The 20,706-nt window shown below is 32.2% G+C and overlaps 1 protein-coding gene across 1 annotated transcript in view; it reads right to left on the reverse strand.

The window, feature by feature from the left end:
* The window catches only part of LOC146534690 (beta-1,4-glucuronyltransferase 1), a 57,615-nt gene that overhangs the window by 19,290 nt on the left and 17,619 nt on the right, over window positions 1-20,706 (reverse strand). Inside the window, exon 2 of the mRNA XM_085192700.1 lies at window positions 13,954-14,736. Coding sequence (XP_085048826.1) covers window positions 13,954-14,552 — 599 coding nt within the window. The 5' untranslated portion in view covers window positions 14,553-14,736. The remainder of the gene's footprint in view (window positions 1-13,953; window positions 14,737-20,706) is intronic.

The raw sequence follows: 20,706 nt of genomic DNA on the forward strand, positions 1-20,706 counted from the left end.
CACCGAGGACGCAAAAGACCGTGCAAAGTGGAATAGGTTGAGTAGGAGAGTAGACCCTGGCAATAGCCGGGATTAATGCCAGGAGGAAGAAGAAGAGATAATATAGTAAGCAATATGAAACCACTCGTGGTGCAGGGGCACAAGTGTGAAAGTATAAATGGGACTGGTCGTGGGTTCGATATCCACTCGAGGAAATGGTATATTTAGTTAATACTGTCATTTCATCGCTCTGGTGATGAGGCAAAGCGCGGCATGTGACGCGAGTTCTGCACGCAATGTCTCCAGAATTCGACGGAAAACGGAGTGGTTCCCTCTGCCTACCATGTGCGTGATACAGCGTAAAGCTGATTTTTATTCATAGTATTATAGTATATCTATTGATTTATCAATGAAGCTATTAGAATTTACTTTGTATGTTAAATACATATCACGAACACGAAGTATATGCGTGAGGTATGCCTTAAGAATTGTGGTATTTTACATAATAATATTTCTGGTTGGTACTCGTGACAGGTAGTTGAGAACTTGTACACATCTATTCTTCAAATGTGTATTGAAATTGAATTATATATACATAAAACGGGTATGTATGTATGTATGTCTATTTGTGAGTTCCTATAAGCGTTTGTATTTGCGTGTATTTAATGTAATTTAATCAGCTTCACGCTTTACTATAGCTCCGGCTATAGCCGGAAAGGCAAAGAGAATTCAGTGTCAAACGTCAAGGCACTCTTTTCTTCGATTTCCTCCTCCTCCTACAAGATTTATGTGTTGAGTACCGGAATTCAACCTCGCAGTTTTTTGTTTTTTTTTATTTCGATTTTACTTTATTTATTTCTGTTTTAAAATCAGATTTTTTATCTGATTTGGTATTTCATCAAAGCGGATAAATCAAAATAATTCATATACCTGAGTGTGGAATGAACTCATAACTATATCAATGTTACATAAAAATATTAAAAACATAAGTATAAAAAAACATATCTATATAAATATATACATTTCTTATATAAATTCAGCTAATACGATTTATTCATAAGGTCTATTACTTAAAGACTTATCAATGTATGGATTAGATACACATTAATTCCGTACAGATATTTTTCAAGGGATTCTATGCATAAATTACGTTTAATATAACAGTTACTGTTATTAAGAAGCTGTAAAGACTGTCAATGGGAATATGTAGAAAACTATATTCATTTCTTTATTTTCACTTAATTCTTATATCCAGTTTCACGTAACCCGCATGTAGCACGGTAAGCAGAGGGAGCCTAGTGTTTAGACACTTCGCTACCCAAACTTCGAACTCAACACCGCGATTTGCCTCGAAACCAGAGCGAGAAAAAAAAACAACTAAATTCTTATGCAATATTATTTTTAAATACAAAAACATATATAAAGCAGGAAGTATACATATACAAGTATAAATATATATTTTAATCTACCAACGCCAGACAGTCACAACAAGCCAGGCGGTCTATTGATTCTCTGTAATAAATAGCTTCGAGCTTGGCGATGCGGGCATTTTCACTTTTCGTTGATAAATCCAAAGAATCCGACTCACAAACTGGTTGGGCAACTTTTATATTATTATAGCCTTTCCTTTGAAAGATGCAACGAACGTTTGATCGCCTATTAATTAGCAGTTTCACGTAATAATAGCTTGAGGATGGTTTTAAGAACACTTAAGTAATGGGTTTGCTTGACATGCCATACTCTGTGGCATTTTATAATGATGTATTGGATGTACTTAAAGGTGAAGTTTGTTAATAAACATTAATTAACTAGAGTTATAATATTCTTTGGAATTTGTTTTTAATATTAGTTTATATCAATGCTTAACTAACCTTGTCCTCTTGCTCCACGAGGCGGTCGTGACGCAGGGGCACAAGGGTATGAGACGGTAGTGAATTCGATACTCACTCGGGGGAATAAATTATTATTTATTTATATTTCCATTTTTTCGCTCTGGCTCTGAAGAAAAGCACGTCGTTAAGTCCCTGCACTCAACACACAATCACTCTTAAAGTTCGGGATAGTAAGGGCCGTTCCACCAGGTTTCCTCTGTTTACTCTGCTATATGCGGGATGCAGCGTGAAGCTGATAATATTTAACTATTATTATATTTTGGTCTCTATGTCGTAATATATAAATATACAAAATCATATATTCTTTTATAAAATTCGAATAAATATACCTCAAATTGATTTAAAATAGAAAAATTTATTTCACACAATCAATTTATTTAATTAAAAACAATTATTCGTGTTTACATATTAAAGTTATATTTAAGTTTCACGTGCGATTTCTAATAACATGTGACGTCAAGCGTTGCCCTTAGCTAAAATTCTAACACAACAGTAGCTAACTGGCTAGCTAGTAGCTACCACTATTAATAGGTACATTCTGTTCATGCGCTATTACTTTGATTACATTTTTCTTTTAACCATAAAATATGTTAAATATATAATATGTTATAAAGATTTTTAGGTATGCAGAGGGAACCTGACAACCTAAGACACTTCCGTTCCCCACTCTCCGCCGAATTCTTGAGGCACTGCGTGTTGAGTGATGGAACTTAACGTTGCGCCTCGCCTTGTTACCAGAGCTAGGAAATGGAATATGTATTAAATATTTAATTCCGTCAAATGGGGATAGAACCCAGAACCAGCGTTTGCAGTCGCACACTTACCCATGCCTCACCTCTGGTCTCTACGTATACTCGTAGATAAAACTTTTTAAAAATATTTTAGAGGATTTTTCATAAAAAAAATAACACTAAAACTTAACTACATGTTGCAAAGCAATGTCAACTAAAAAATAAAAACGTTTGCATATTTTACTTGTTTAAGGTCAATTACTTGTTTAGACAAAAATATATTTAAAAAAACGAATGTCACATCTGGTTATACGAATTTATCGCCTTATTGTTCTTCACATTAATTAGATATAACATTGAGTCACTCTAACACGTGTGCCTTATTACATAAGTGTCGTTGAATATCAAAATGTTCTAAAGTTATATAGCCATAGCCGATGGACTTGTTCGAGCTTTAAGCCGTTTTCATATGTATTTTTATTATCTATGAATGAAAACTATATCTTGAGATCGATCTCAGACTTGAGAGCGGTTTATAAATACGAGCCTAAATAATGTTACGGTTAAACCATAATTTTGAGAAGTAAATGGTTTAAAAAATATTACATTATTTCGAATTCGTTATTTTGTTCATATTAAACAAGATTTTTAGAATTTAAGCTTAAATAAATTTTTCACGTTCAGATTTTACCTTGAATTCGCAACATCCTCAAATAGTAATAAATACTTAATATATCCAAAATTTCTAGAACAAGCATATGTTACAAAATATCGGCTGATTCATATCAAACTAGTCATGCGTGAATCCGTTGAGCCCAAGCATGCCTAGTGCTGCATTGAAAGGGGAGCATTGTGCGCACGCGCATGACTGTACGTCTCTAACGTTTCCTTGCCTGACATTTGACTATAATAATAATATGTAATAAAATATTAAATTGTATATTATTAAGCTAATTTTTTCAGCTTTACACTGTATTCCCAGCTAGGATAGGCAGAGGAAGCTTAGTGTTACGACACTCCGCTCACCATTTTGCCGAGCTTTGCCTCGACACCAGAGTGAAGAAATGAAAACATTTCATATTTCATTTCCTCTAGTGGGGATTAAACCCACAACCTATTCGTCACACGCTAGCCTTAAACCTAATTATGATATTTTGTTTGCGATGCCATATTTATTTTCTTTTCATTATCTATATACATAAAATAAACTATATTTTAAAGAACTATATATGTACACTTATTAAACCACTATGTTTTTTTAATAAATGAAAAGAAGTACAACAAATACTGGAACTATGAACATATAAAAAATTAATCTTAGGTCACAAATGAACTTCATTTATACCCTAGTAATTACATCGCATGTCGGGAAGTCGTTAGGGCGTACGAGTACATAGCGCAACGCATAATCGGAACGGATCTCTATTACCACAATTAGATTAGATGGACCCTTTGACAGAATGTTCTATCGAGATATAGATATAGAGACCAAAAGTATGAAAATTATTGTGTTAGTTTATTTTTTTAATAGCAGAAAAGACTTTTAGAACATAATTATATACATTTTCGATCTATTTATTCCCATAGATATGTTTTTCTTTTAAAAATAATCTAACATTTGGATGTGTGTCACATTCAGACAAAAAGCGCCTGTATCAATATAGATAAAGTTTTCTACAATGGTTTACTATTTGGAATAGCAGACAAGTCGTTCTTATCAGGAGATGACATGACTAAAATCAAAAGTTTTATCAATATATGTTAAAGCATGACAGTACTTACGTACTTTTGCTAAATATATAACTGACGAAACTTGGAATTCTTAATAAAATATTATATTTAAATTGAAATTAAAAATATTAAATATAAATTTTTAAAGGCACTCTGAGCATAACACTTGTTAATTGACAAAATTTAAATTTAACTAGGTCTATTAATAAATAAAGTTAAACACTAAACGACTATTATAAGCTGAGGGCCGACAACTTTTACCTTTGTAACTCGAGCACCAGACTGTTAATTGCTAAACTGTAGCTACACAAAGGTATTTTTATCAAATGCAATTCATATTTTATTTAAATAATGCAAAATATATGTATATTTTTTTTGTATTTTCAAGTTATGTTAATATATTTAATATAAAAACGTTTGTAGATAAATAGAAACCAATTTTTTTAATTAGAAATATGTCTTTAGTAATAAAAAAATTAATCAAAGTTATAAATTAATAGATTATTCTTTTAAACTCTTTAGAGTATACATCAAAAGTCGTAAATACGAATATTTTCATTGATCTAACATACGACGTACCTACTTCGATCATTAATATTAATACACAGATGTTAGGGTGCGGGAAGGTCACCTTTTCAACCCTCACAAGGGCAAATATTTGTTGTTCGAACATGTTGACGCTTGGTGTTGCCCGAATGGACAATTTAAATGGCGAAAACAATTTTGAGGATAATCATTATTCTTATAAAAAATAATAACTTAGTTTTCAACTGATAATGTTAACATTAATTTTACTTTTTATTATTTTTATTAATAAACATAATAATAAATGAAAATTAGCCATACCGACATATTGAAATTGGGCGGAGAGAGGAGAATGAAAAGTCTCAAGGCAGGGTCTCCTATTCCTAGCCTGCTACGCGGAACATAATATATAGTGTTGTAATAAATATTTTTAATAAATATTTTAGCTTGTTAACAAGAAAACCAAGATTTTCATCTTTTACCCTTCTAGGTCTGTTTATCTACTTAATTTATAAGCTATGTAAGCTTGTTACATCTTATCTTTTAAGTAAGTAAGTTTTCCATAAATTAAAAAAGAAGATAAAGAAACCATTATAAGATTTAATTTTAGTTGTCTTTGTGCACCTAGTCATATTTATCATTGTATAGAGTTATTTAATTAAATAATAATGATATTTTAAATTATTATCTTTCTTTGGAAAGATGATAATTTCTCATATTCACTGTCCCTACCCTATTAAATGGTGGATACACTGTGAAACTAAAAAAATATATTTAAATGTTTTCTGTACTTCACAAAAATCTTAAATTTGCTTCAATAATTGCCTTTGCTCAATGTAAGTCCATTCAAAATAAATTCTCACAGTAAATGCTCCAGCATTTAATTATTAAGTACCATTAAGAACCGTTACCTTCCGTTGGCCGTTGATCTTGAAATTAGACTAAAAGATGTTTTAAGCAATCAAGATAATAAATATAATTTTATTTTATTGTAATTAAATATTTTTGTAAAAACCGATTTTTTAATAAGTAAATTTTGGTTTGCTTCTTATATTAATGTATTATCTATGCATACATAAATAAAATTGTAGAATCCGTCCGTGGTTTCTAAATATTTACGCGATACTAAATGATAAACAAACGATTTGAATGTTTTTGTCTGTCTGTTAATTATTTGCCTGGGCTAATCTCTGGAACTGCTGAACTCATTCTGATGGGACTTTCACTGGGAGTTAGAGAAGTTTGTGGAGTAACATATAGGCTACATATTATTCCGGAATTCCCACGGGATCAACACTTACACGGCAAAAACACGTTGACTGAGCGCAAATACTTATCGCCCCAATAGATATGAACCAAACTTTTTATATATTTTTTTATAGTCCAAGCGGGCTAACCAGCGTACGGCCGCTAGTATATTATAAACTGATTGTTTACTAAAATTCGAGATTATATTAATTCCATACACTTTTCATCAATCTTTACCAAATATCTGCTAAAAAGACAGACATCTATTACCTACTATCATTAAAAAAACCATTACAAAAAAAATCAATATCATTTGACAGTTATAAAGAATTAATTCGACCTCTCACCGAGGCCGTAATTGTTAGCGTGCTTGGAATGTCACGGCTGTCATTTAAAATGCTGACGCTACTCGAGCATGTAAATTCGCGCTAGTGTGATAGGTGCTGTCACATTCTCGTCTTCTCTTCTACATGAAGGTATCTTTTTTAATCTTAGTTCCATCTCATACGCACACTGTTACAGACGTGGATATATAGCAATCGTAGCGCAGGAGTATAAGCGTGTGATTGTAAATGCGACAGGTTGTGGTTTCGATTCCCATTCGAGGTAATACACTATTTAATATTTTCATGTCTACGTTCTGGTATCAAGAAATAAGTAATAACTAGTCTAAGGGTTCACTTCTTGGGGGTGGTTGAGATATTTGTTTTTTTTTTTAAGTTAAAGGCATAAGTTTTTTAATTTTTTTTTTCAGTTTAATGCTGTGAGCCACCAGACCAGACCACCACACCAGAGCAAAGAAATGAAAATATTTAATATTTCGGTGAGGTAGGATTAAAAAATATGGCAATATTTTCATAAGAAAAAAAGAAGCGTAGAGTTAGGACACTATTACTACACATGCTTGATTAAAAATAAATAAGATAATATTTGAGAAAGGTTAAATGGGAGCAAATATTTTGTGAATGGTACCTACTGAGAATTAAAACACACTTGAATAGTAATTTAGCAATCGCCTAGATTCCGAAACAACTGTTCTATCGTACTGACGTGCTGAGCTTAGCTAATTTATTAGCTTAGTTATTTTTATTTCAAAAGTTGCCAGATAGAAAAAAGATTATGCTTTTTAGTGTGATAATATAAAAAAAATAGATAATTCGATCTCAAGAATTCTTATAAAAATTCGTCTGGTAATTTCATATTATTACTATTTGTTATTAAAGTAACGAAAACAGCAAAGTTTCTTTTTTTTATTATTTTACACCTTTTGTTACTCTAATAAGCATTACAACGATGAAAGAAACAAAAACTAAATTAGATTGTACTTAACGCACGCCGACCAATATTCAGAAAATTGCTTTGTGAAATAACGACCTTGATTACCGAAAGCCGTAATGGACGTCAATTTTATCCGTCCAAGCAATATTCTCATTATAAGCATATTATTTAATGTTTCCAAACTGGTATCCACACGTAATCCTTCTGATTCATCTAAAAGTAGAAAAAGAGAAGACCAGTAATTGATTATTCTAAATCAGGGTTTCTTAAACTATGGGTCGCGACCCCAAAAGGGGTCGCGTAGCAAAATTCTGGGGTCGCGAGAGATTTTAATGTCAAATATTTATATATACCATTTTATAACATCACTAGAGTTGGCGGATTTTTGTATGTTTCAAAATGAATTCTAAAACGATATATTTTCATATGTATATGTATATTGTTACCTAATAAATAAATCATCAAAAAATATTAATTTATTTTTCTTTTATATTTGTATAGATGGGGTCATGAATGACAAAAGTTTAAGAAGCCCTGTTCTAAATTATACTCTGGAATAATCGCATCAGAGACCAACGTAACTAAAGTCTACACGAAAGTGTTTCCAAAAATTTTAAACAAAATTTAATATAAAATGTGTAAAAATCGTTTAAATTTCAACAATACAAAAGCTAAGAGAAACAAAAAAGAAAACTAAGATAATTCCACCTTTAAGTCTGAAAAAATTACGCTCACATTTTTTAAAATGCCTTAAATTCTATCTAGGTATGTGTTCTTGTTTATTTACAGTTGAAAACCGGTCGTAATAAAAAGAGAAATGTTAATATTAAAATATCAAATTTTTACTTATCATTTTTAGTTTCACCTTCATCATCTCATTACTATTTAGAATTTTTAAGTCGTTGAACTTATAAATGTAATGTATGTAAATCAACAGATAATAAAAAAATAAGTTTTTATAATATAATTAGCGACGCGCTCGAGGCTTCGCCCGCTTGAATTACACAATTATTTACTTTCTTATCTGAATTTCTTACGTACTCTACTAACATTAACATTTTAAGGACGATATCAATACGTTGAAAACTAAAGCCGACTAAACCAGTATTTTTTTTGCTATTTTCTTGAACAAAATACTTTATATTTACATAACTTTTATATTTGTAAACCGATTTGAATAAAATTAATATTAAATATTAAAGGAAGTTCCCCGAAATACAATAAAGAAAACAATATTTAAATTATGATCATCATCAGGTGACCCGAACGCTCGTTTGCCTTGTCCTTTTTCATATAAAAAAAAAATAGTTAAGCCTTTTCTGATATTAACGTGCACAAACGCACAGACAAACAGAAGAGACACTAATAATAAATATTAATGTACAGACAGCGATTAGTTACAATTTTTTTATATGTATATATCTTGCGGTTGTGGAGTATAGAACTGTTAAATAGTCGATTTTTTCTTTTATTAAAATTATATTAAACAGCAAATATTATAGTATTTTAGCTTGTATGGATTTAAGAGTAGAATGGACACACGCATTCTGACCTATACCCCGATGACATTATAATTACATTTTAATTGGTTCATTTCGCACTGTGTCCATTGTATGTTTAATAGCTAAATTGTTAAATTATTGAACTTTTGAATCAAAATTACTCTTATATTTTCAGCGTAAATTATATTTGTTAAATAAATTTAATTGAATTATTCAATTACTGAATGCACATTTAATATTATTTATTATTTACTGAGTTAATCTAATGTAGATATGTATAAAATAATAATGAATTTAACTATTTGAAATTCAAACCAGTAGAACTAAACCAGCATATTTTTAGCTTTATAGTTGCTGTGAAATAATAAACGCATGAAATATTTATACAGCTTGACGAATTCATTTGGTTATTATTTTAATTTAAAAAAAGCTATTTATTTTAGGGAACCTAGTGTTAACTGTTAAGTACCAGAGCGAAGAAATATATCATTAAAATAGTTTCAAATATTAAATATTTCAATTCTTCGAGCGGGAACCAACTGGGAACCAACCAGCCGCATTTACGGGTGATTATACTTCGTCCTCTACAGAAACATTATAATATATATAAAATAATTTACTAAATAAATAGTATTGTTACAGAATTGCTTGCAAAACATTAAGGCTACAAAAGTAAGACGCGTCCAAGCAATCACACGGCGACATCTTGTTTTGAACTTGACGGTCGTAAAATGTACAGTAAGTACATACAGTACGGTTAACGAGTTGTGGCCACTTTGAAGTCAGCTGTAGATGACTCACAGATTTGCATTTAGGATTCCCTTTACTTTTGATTATAATCTTCTCGAGTGAACATTGGACCAAACTTCAGAAAACCTAGCCACCGCCGGCCAATACTTGTTGACCGTAGTGTACGAGGTCAATCCGTTGCAGACAGAACATAATTCACCATAGCTGGATGCCATCTATGTCGGACACTCTGTTCCATATCGCGAATGAATATTGAGAAAGCTATTGCTGTCATTACAACGGAGATAGAAATAATGATATATGTAGGTATATTATAAGACCAGTCGTGGAGCAGGTACACAGGTATGTGACTGCTGGTTGTGGGTTCGATCCCCGTTCCAGAAAATGAATAATTTATTTTAATTTATATTTTTTCTCGCTTTAGTGTCGACGCAAAAAGCCGCGTTGAGTTCCTATTATGTAGTCATATTTATTAGGCGGAAAATGGAGAACGTAAGTGTAATGAAGAAGAGACTGAAGGTATGAGAAAGAAGAAGAAATATAGCGCTTGGACAAAGAGAAAAACTCGATTTTATATTTAAATTATTTTAAATATTTCTTTCTTATCTATCTTCTTTTAATTCGTCTTAATTAGTAATTAAAACGTGGAAAAATACAAAACAAACCTAATTTAGACACATAATTACAACGGAAATCGTAAATACATATGTCGATTATTCTCGTAAAAACGCTGTAAACTACTCAAAGTATGTTAATTACTGACACAAGCAATATCCTGATTTTTAAGGCAGGTTTGTACTTATCTAATACCACCATATATATATTTTTCTTTTCCAACGACTGGTCTCGACTATAAAATATTATTTAAAAATATAAAATTAATGGTATGAGTACAAATATCCTATAGCAGTAAAGACAGAGATGAATTTTGAATTTCTCAGAAAATGTTAATAACAACCTATCTTTACATTTAGTAATTATTTCATACACCTCGTTATTAATAAATATAAAATAGACCTATATTAACAACGGCTTTGCAATCATTCAAAGTTGTTTATTTTAATTGGCATATAAAACTATCATATAACGAAGCATCATCGTTATCGAACAATATGTTTGATCTTGCAAAATAATTGTCCAGTTTTTATGACACCGACTCGTGTATTACTTCAACTGTTTTATATGCATGCATGTATATTTTTATGGCATATGTTTATTTAAATTGGACATAAAACTATCTTACGATAGTATTAACAAGCTATCATTTATATAGAATATAATTTTTAACAAAAAAAAATCCGACGTCAACAACTGGAGCCCATAAACAGAAATTAACCTCACTTTCATCAAGCTAGCTTGAATTTAAGCATTTAAGGATTCAAGGATCCAATAAAAAAAGAAGAATAAGAAGAAGATTAAGAAGTTCTGAGACAACAAATATTAAAAGAAATACAATCGAATTGATAACCTCCTTTTACAGAAATCGGTTAAAAATATTTGTCCAGTATTATATATACTAGTCAAAACAAAATAAGGGCCACTGCAATTTTCAAGTATATTTATGTGTTACTGGGACTTAGGTATTAGAAAATAATGAAGTTCGTTAGATTTACTATTTTCTAATGTAATTAACTTAAAATTTAATTAAAATCGATACAATAAAATTAACTTAGAATTTTTTTTAACTGACTATCCAATTTTGACAAAAAACTCACTCCCGCTAATGAAGCTTTTAAAAAGTTTTAGCATTTGTAAAACTTTTTTTTTGTTGTCTTCAGTATCGTGTGTGCCCTCCTCTTTTTTGTACACATTCCTGAAGCCTGGAAAGGACACTTTCAATCAGGTGTCGTACTGCTTCTTGAGGAATTTGCTCCCAGCTTGATTTGAGCACTTGAATTAACTGTCGCTCGTTATGTACGGGCCGGTCAGTACTTCTAACGCTTCGTTTGAGTAGATCCCACATGTGTTCTATCGGATTGAGGTCTGGACTGTTCGCGGGCCAAGGTAACACCTCAATATCAGCTTCTTCTAGAGCTGCTTTGGTGGCTCGAGCAGTGTGTGCGGTTGCATTGTCGTGCATCAGCTTGAATCTTGCACCAATTCTCTGAGCAAAAGGCACCACATGAGGTCTGATAACCTCTTCAATGTATCGCTGAGCTGTTACAGTGCCTCCGTTTAGGATTATTAGCTCAGTTTTACCCGATAGACTGATGCCTCCCCACACCATCACATTGGGACCCCCGAATCTGTCACTTTCTCGGATGCAAGCATCCGAAAATCGCTCACCTTCACGTCTCCAAACCTTAATGCGTCTATCATCATTAAAAAATTTCACTTTACTCTCATCAGTAAACAACACTGTACTCCAGTCACTTATGTCCCATGCAAGATGTTGCCTTGCATACGCTAAACGATTTGCACGATGAGCACTTGTTAGTGGAATTCGCACTATTCGTCTTCTGGAGAACTGCTGGTCTTCGTGCAACCGGTTCCTAATCGTTTGATCACTAACGCGGGTACCTGTGGCTTGCCGCAAGCGATTTTGTAAGCCGTGAGCGGTAATAAAACGCTCTCTTCGCGCAGTCAAGCGAACATAGCGGTCTTCTTGTGCGGTGGTGGATCTAATTCTGCCTGATCCTCGTCTTCTGGATACCGCTCCCGTCTCTTGAAAACGATTCCAAGCATTTTGGATCGCTCTTCGTGAAAAGCCGAGCTGTAGAGCTACAGAACGTTGTGAATGTCCTTCTTGAATTAAAGTTACAGCTCTGGTTGTGGTTGGCAAGTCCATGTGTCGTCGAATACATGGCATAGTGTTCGGAAAAGATCAATTAAAACGATAGTTAAACAATATTTGAACTACACACGACTACTTCCAAACTTTGACTGAATTTAACTATCAACTTAAATAAGGGTCAAATCAAGTGCTTCATAAAAATCTCTAAATCTACCTACTTTTACAATTTTTTGCTGGCAGTATACTCAAATAGATCTTGTCAACACTTAAGATGGACGTACCATAAGTATCAACCACTCAAGATTGCATTCATGTGAATAAATTAACCCAAAGTGCAAAAATACGTAGTGGCCCTTATTTTGTTTTGACTAGTATATTACTTCTGCTTCATATACGCATTCCTGTTTATTTTTAACGTATGCAATACACGGTAATGATTATTTAGTGCAACTGGTCTCTAGTTACGTGTTACGCAGCGTGTATGCTACACCGGTTGGTTATCTATCAATACATCTACTAGCAGACCTGATACAGATATAATAAAATAAAGAATGGAGAGAATAATATTTTTTAAATTAAAATTGAAAAACAAAAAAAGGATAAAATAATGGATTTATACTAGACATACCAGCGGCCCGCCCGCGGCTTCGCCAGCGTGAACTACTTTATTATTAATTTCTGTCTCCATGAGTACCTACGTCCTATAAGTGACGTCCATACAAAATTTGACACTCCTAGCATTTGTAGTAACGAAGTTTCATACAAACTTTCAATCCCAAAAACAACCCCTTAGAAGTCGAATATTGCAAATTCTCTTAGCGAGCACCTACGTCCTATAAATAACTCCTATGCAAAATTTCGGATTCCTAGCACTTGTAGTTTCTGAGATTTCGTGATGAGTGAGTGACCTTTGGATTTTATATATATAGATTGAACCTATTGCTATTTCTTTTTTTAACGCAAAGATGTCAAATGTTGCCATATAATATCCATATGCACGTGTAATACCTGTTAATTTGCCGTGAAAGTGAAATCGTCAATCAATTTAATAAAATTGGAGGCAGTCTATAAATGTAGATCAGAGAAAGCTAATTAATTGTAAATACTCGTATAACCAATAAGTATAACCCGTCTAATATTTTTAAAAATTAATAAAAAAAATTATAGATAATTCCTATGATTAATGTAAATATAAACCTAAACTCGGAGATGCCGACAGGAAACAAACAGCGAATTTAACTATATACTTGTTACAAGGCCGCAGGAAACCAGTAAATGTGTCGTCAGATGACGGAAAATATAAAGTATATATTGAAGGTAAACAAGTTTTGAGAGAAATGGCCACGTCGTTACGGTACTATACTTATTCCTCGTTGAGGTTAAAATATATTTAAGAAAAATGTTGTTCAAAAAATTAAATGAAATGTAACTCTTCAAATAAGACGCTAAAATAAGACATATAAATTTGAATACAGTTGTCTGTAATATAATAGTGCATCCATATTAAAATAAATAACAATTATTAATGAATTAAACCTCTCATTCAATTATTTTTTAAGAAAAATGTTTAATATTATTCTTACCTTTCCACTAAAGGCTGAACGTTGTCAAGGAATTCGAATCCAGCGTGCGTTGTATAGGTAATGGATTCGTGACATTGTATTATGCCATGGTCAGCGCGAACAAAGTTCTTAAGAACCCAAAAGTCACCACGTTGCACAGTTTGAGGCAGCATATCCTTGTCATTGCAGTCCAGCAACGTACGAAGATAGGTAAGGGTCATTGGATGTAGGGCATCCTCATCATCAATCTCTAAGACTGTTCCATTGGATGCTTCAGCTTCAGGCAAAGCACTATTAATCTTTTTATCCGATTCAGGTATCGAGGCAGTGCTCGAGGCAGTTTTATTAGTGCTTGGCATCGTGGAAGGGGTTTTTTGGGATGTAGATTCTTCTACATTGCGCACGCTTGATTCTGGTGGCCTCGTGTCCGTGTAATTTCTTATTTCTTCTCTATTGATATATCTGAACTCAGCAGTTCTCTCTGATCCATCAGATGTTATAGGTACCCATTCTACACCGGGCGAGGTGTTGCTGGACAAATGCATCGCCGCGTACAAAAGCACGGCGATATTAATCACTATACTCACTCTAAAGACAAAGTTGCGACGGTTGTTCAACATTATTATAACAGTTAATTAGGCACTTGTTATTAGAAAAAATATTTCGTTTATTAGAACGTCCTTCGTCGTCCTCTAGGACGCAGTTTTCTATAGGGACCTGTGCGTGTCAGCATCACAATTTATTGTGTCACCAGCAGTCGTTCGGATGTTGGCGCTAAGCCAGCGCCACGTACTGGTCTCGCTCCTGTGAAAGAAATAACACTTTTTAGTATAAACAATTACAGATTACTAACTAAAGGTTTATCTATAGAGCTATATAAAAACTAGAATTTTTTAAATCGTATTGCTTCAAAATTTGTACCTTCTACTCCTGCTTTATCGCTTACATATTTAAAATATATATTAGAATTGAAATTATTATTTAAAAATCGAGACAATTTAATAAAATATGAATATTTAATAATGTTAAATTGTACTATCACTTACAAAAAAATAGTATTATCAAAAAATTTTACACCATTTTTTAATAGTAATTAGAAGTACGTATGTACGTTGATAACGAGCTAATTATTGAACGGTTCGGTTTTAAACAAGCATATGGTTACGTTAATTTCCATTGCAATTATTTGATAAAGAAAATTTATGTATAAAAAAAATAAACTAAATACAATTAACATAGTAGAAGAGTTTCAAGTTTTTCAGCTTTACGCTGTATCCTGCACTAGTCTATGTCTACCCATTTTTCACCGAATTCTGAAGGAAGAAAATGTTTAATATTTAATTTCCTCAAGTGGGGATCGAACCCACAGCCTATCGCGGTTATAATCACACGACTTGTGCCGCTGCGCCACGACGGCCTTAAGTTTATTACGCATTAACACTATATTTGCTAATAGTAAACACACTGCTAGTTATTCTAACATGGTGTAAATTAACTCGTAAAAGGCTAACACTTCTTGATATTTAATTACAAGACAACGTTCTGATAACCGATTATAAACGGACGAACGTGATTGGAGATGAGTAAACTGAGTCATTATTTTCATTGAAGATCAATGGAAATAATGACTCAGTTTACTCATGACTTGTTGAATTAATATAAAAACAAAATTAATTGCAATATTCCCCACGAAAAAAAAAATGGAATATCCCAAATGGTTTTTCTTATTATAATGATAAGATAAGATATAAAACACTTAAGCTACGACAAAGTGTATATAATATAAGTTGAAGGTTTTTTATGATATCGAGATTTGAGACATTAGGAAAAATACTCGCATTTGTAAGAGATTGGGGAATTCCCGTTTTTTGTTCTGATATTATAATTTAAGATGTAAACAATGAAATCTAATTGAGATACCATTATTAATATCTCAGACCCGACCACAATTGCCTTGACACTTTTGATTGCGTAACTTTTTTTTTCCAATAATGACAATTGACATATAGGTAATGTAAGGAACTTATAGTAATTATCAGCCAGGATACCTATATAAGTAAATAGATAATTATTTTTTTAATCATAAACAATTATTTTATTTCACTGCGTAGAAGTTTTACCATTTGCGGTAAGAAATCGCTTTGTAGAATCAAACGTAGGGATGTAAATAAGTTCTCGATAAAGTCGACGTGGTCTAGTAAAGCATATTTTATCATATTAATCTCGTCTTCGAGTTGTCAATATTTATCTGTGGCAGTGCTCGTTTTCCACGCCCTTTACATGATTTAAATAGATTTTTGCCGTAAAAGGATTAGTCGGACGTTGAACTTCTTTCAGCCTTAGTGAAATAATATTCTCGTTTATTTGTCGCTTTCATATTATTTTATTAAAATACGTGGAAAATTTTGAAATGCAACATTATCTTAATTAAATAATTAATTATAATAATATGAATTAATTAGTATTCATAGTTGTTAATATACGAAAATAAATAAATATTATTAAACATAAAATTTTAACAAATTATTTTTCAAGGAACTTTTTTTGCAGTATCATGGCCAAAAAATAGAGAATGGAATGTTAAAACTAGCGTACTCTGCGTAAAGCGGAAGAAACCAAAAATTATCACCGATATGGAGATATTTTATGTTTAAAAAATTTACTCCGTTCCCCACTTTCTGCCTAATTCTGTAGACATTGCGTGTTGAGTGGCAGAACAGAACAAAGAGTGTTTTATCTTAACAATAGGTTAACCCTCTGCCTCATACACTTAACATGCGACAAATAAAGATGATTACATTTTCCTTGTTTTGTATAGGCATTTGTTTATTGGTTTTTACGTTATAAATATTAAAATAAAATAAACTTCACACATCACGTACGTTTATAAGTTAAATGTTATTATTAGTCTCGTCCCCCCCCCCAGTAATATAAAGTGGTATGATTTTAACCGCAGTTAGTTATCGTTTCGCAAAAGTAACTCGATACTAAGCTATTGAGTCTACAACCTTGGCCAGTGTTAATGGCACCGGAGCGTTAAGTCAATGAGAACAATATGACATCTGTTATATCAGTGGAAACCGCAAAGCATCAGAATCATTGATGGTCCATTATTAATAGTTCCTATCTAATTGGATTTGTAGCTGATGTACTCGTAACTAGCGTTTAGATTAAATTTTTATAAATTATGTTTTTGTTTTATTATGTAGGACGTCCTCCAGCTAGATGGGGTGACGATATTCGCAAAGTGGCGGGCAACGGCTGGATGCGAAGAGCTGAAGATCGAGTTCAGTGGCGTGCCATTGGAGAGGCCTATGTCCAGCAGTGGACGAGGACAGGCTGATGATGATGATGATGATTATGTTTTTGCTTCTAGTACTCAGTATCCCGTATTTAGCAAGGTAGGCATGGGACCCTAGTGTTAAGACACTCAGATCCCTACTTTCCGCCGATTTTGTCGAGGCATTGCATGTTGGGTGCTTTTGCCTTTATATTGGGGCGAAGAAAAAAAAAATAAATAAATTATATTTCAAACCCTCGAGCGAGGATCGAATCCACAACCCGCGTTACAGTCACACCTTGTGCACCTGTGCCTCGGCCTCAACGGATTGAGTTAATTAATAAGAATTAAGAATAACATTGACAAAACGACCGCAGGTCTCGCAACTTTATTACTACCGCTATATCGAATCGGTCAGCCTTTTATCACATTATATCTCACTAAGCAGGTATAAATATCCTTAATGGATTCTATACGTTTGGTAATATTATCATTAAAAATATAATAAATTTAAATGCTCGTGTTTTTCTTAATTTACGATAAAACACATGTAAAATATAATGTAAATACTTTTTAAATAATATTTTCCACTTGTCCTTCTATAAATCCTGAATTTATTTAGCAGGATATTTATAAGTGAATTAAAAATTTATAACAACAAAAAAATAAGCAGTTCTAGCTAACAAAACGTTTGTGGTTTGACAATTTAACTCTGACAATACCAGTCCAGTCAATACTAAATATATGGATGTAACAAGTATAAGGAGTTCCATGAAGAGTTGCGGGGCGGTCAAGAATTTTTGAGTGCTAGCCACAATTTTCCAATACAAAAGGTAGTTTTAGCTATCAAAAGGAACGAAGAGGCCTGACGTTACTTTGTCGTCGTATTTACAATGGCTCGTAAGCCCCAAGTCGTCAACGAGGAATTCACGTTTAGTGAATTCAGCTATTCGGCTTCCTGCTGGGAACAAAGCGTTTGTGGTTTTAGAGTTAACTGAGAATGCTAGTCCACCTTTACTAATATAAATATAAGGATATAATATGTTTATTTCAGATAAAATAAATAAATGTTGTTATTGATTGGAAATAATTTACATATAATTAAGGCGAAAGTCTATTCTATTTATCTATTTTAAGCTAACTTTCAAAATCAAATAATTGATTTTACTCCATAGATATTCATTTATTTAGGAGAAAGACTACAAGAAAAACATATTTATCTATCTATTTCTCTTATATGCAATTTTAAATATACTGTTACGCAAATGTGAAACATATTTTATGTTAATCCTAATCATTATTTTATATTATTGTCAGAACAGCACAAAAAGTGAAAAAAAAAAAACAGCAGTCACTCAAAACTTCGACATATTTACACTTATTTATAAGTTTTACAATCGTGACTAAATGACTATTCACGTAAACTGTGACATGCGTCACAAAATTTTGACAAGCCTTTATGAGAAGCCACATGCCACATTTGTATACCCATCTTATTATGACAGAATAGCTATGCATTCACAGCTACTTAGCAGTTGCTGCGCGCGCGCAGACAATATTCAACGCGGTCGCGACCTTCGGGAGGGAAAGTGTTTCACTTTAATCACATTACGGTCATTATGCCACTGTTAGTATTACACTATTCTCGAGATAAATTTAAAGCAATTTTTACTCTTAGCAAACCCATTGTCCATTGTTCCAACTTTCTTAAGAGGCCTTGTACCAACAAATTAAATAAAGTAAAACATTATCAAATAAAATTGTAATCGTTAAATCTAATTATATCATTTTATGGCATTCAGTTTGTTTCTCATATATTTTTTTCGTCATTAGTTAGTATGTATGACATGCGAATTATAATTAATTAACCTATATGTCAAGGTTCTATTAAATAGGATGACTTAATAAATATTCAAATCTTTGATCTAAAAGATGAAATAATTGGATTGATGTATTATGCAACGGTTCTTTATTAATAATTCATGTTATCTTATTTGTTCCTTATTAATAAATAATATTGTCCATGAACTGTCATTTATATGTGATGAAAAATATAGTTTTGTAAACATAAATTAAATCACTTCATAATTTGGAAGTAATTGGTTTTTTTATTCATTTTACATCAATAAAAATCGGTGATTTGTATTGCAAATCGATACGAATATAATATAATGTTTTTGGTAAGAGGTTGTCAATATTAAGTAAGGATATGTTTAATTGATTTATTTCCTCATCGAGGCCAGGTTCTTTTCGGTAAAAGTGCATTGAGTTTTATATAAATTTATCCAAGTGACAATATTTAAATCAAAAATAAAATCAAAATCAGCTTCACGCTGTATCCCGCACACAGCAGAGTAGGCTGATGGAACCCAGTGTTAAAACACTCCGTTCCCCAATATTTCTTTTTATAAAACTAATTCACTTCACACCGAAGGAGTTTTAGATTTAGAAGCCATGGATTTCAGCTTTGTAAGTATAGAAAAGATGACGAAACGACACAAGGCACGACACTAGTACTGTAAGTGGAAGAATTAATAATAGAACAAAACCTATATTAAAATTCAAGGTATAATACCTTGAATTTTAATTTAATATAGTATAATCTCAAGATTTTATATGCGTAGATGCTCTATGTATAATTTTACTATTTATAGTTCAATTATATAGAATTTACTATATATTATTAACCTTATTTTTCAACGCAAGAATAATAACTTTATTTAATATGTTCATAAATGAACATGAATTGTTTAATATTTAAATTTTTTCGTTCTGGTAACAAGAAAAAGCACAGCGTTGAGTTCCAACGTTCTAGGACGTCGATGTCTCGAAAGTGGAGAACGGAGTGTGTTAACAATATGTTACAATGCTATACATATAAACCAAAAAAAGCTACAGAATCATAATTACTTGGAACTTTTGCAATATGTTTACTACTCAACTGTAATTGCTTTTTAGCCAGAACCTGAAAAGCACTTAAGCAATTGGTTTTTTTTTATTCCTTTCATACAAAACACAAACTATATTGATATGAAGCTACAAATTGCCGAATAACTGTATTGAAAGTCGACACTCATGCTATCAATTTCGCATCAAATTGATAAACATGACATTCAGTTTGAATGTAATACAAAAAACAGGTTCACGCTGTATCCCGCACATAGCAGGATAGGCAGAGAGAAACTAGTGTTAAGACACTCTGTTCCCCTCAATCCGCCGAATTTTTCGAGGCATTGCGTAGTAATGGCGGATTTTAACTCAGGACTTTTGTCTATTGCCCCAAGTGGAAATCGAACGTACAACCGTTGCGTTACAGTCACACCCTTGTGTCGGGATGTAGGAGTCCTCGATGAATGTAATTAAGTTAAAAACCCGACTCGTAGTAATCATTATATTAGGTGTCTCCCGTGAATAAGATTTTATAAGGAACGACAAACTTCGCCTTCTACTTTCAATAACCTTTTAATTTATGTTCGTTATTAATATTTTATCCA

This window comes from Heliconius melpomene, chromosome 11 (genome assembly GCF_056956725.1).
Source record: "Heliconius melpomene rosina isolate 202511_hmr_F chromosome 11, ASM5695672v1, whole genome shotgun sequence".
Lineage (NCBI taxonomy): Eukaryota > Metazoa > Arthropoda > Insecta > Lepidoptera > Nymphalidae > Heliconius > Heliconius melpomene.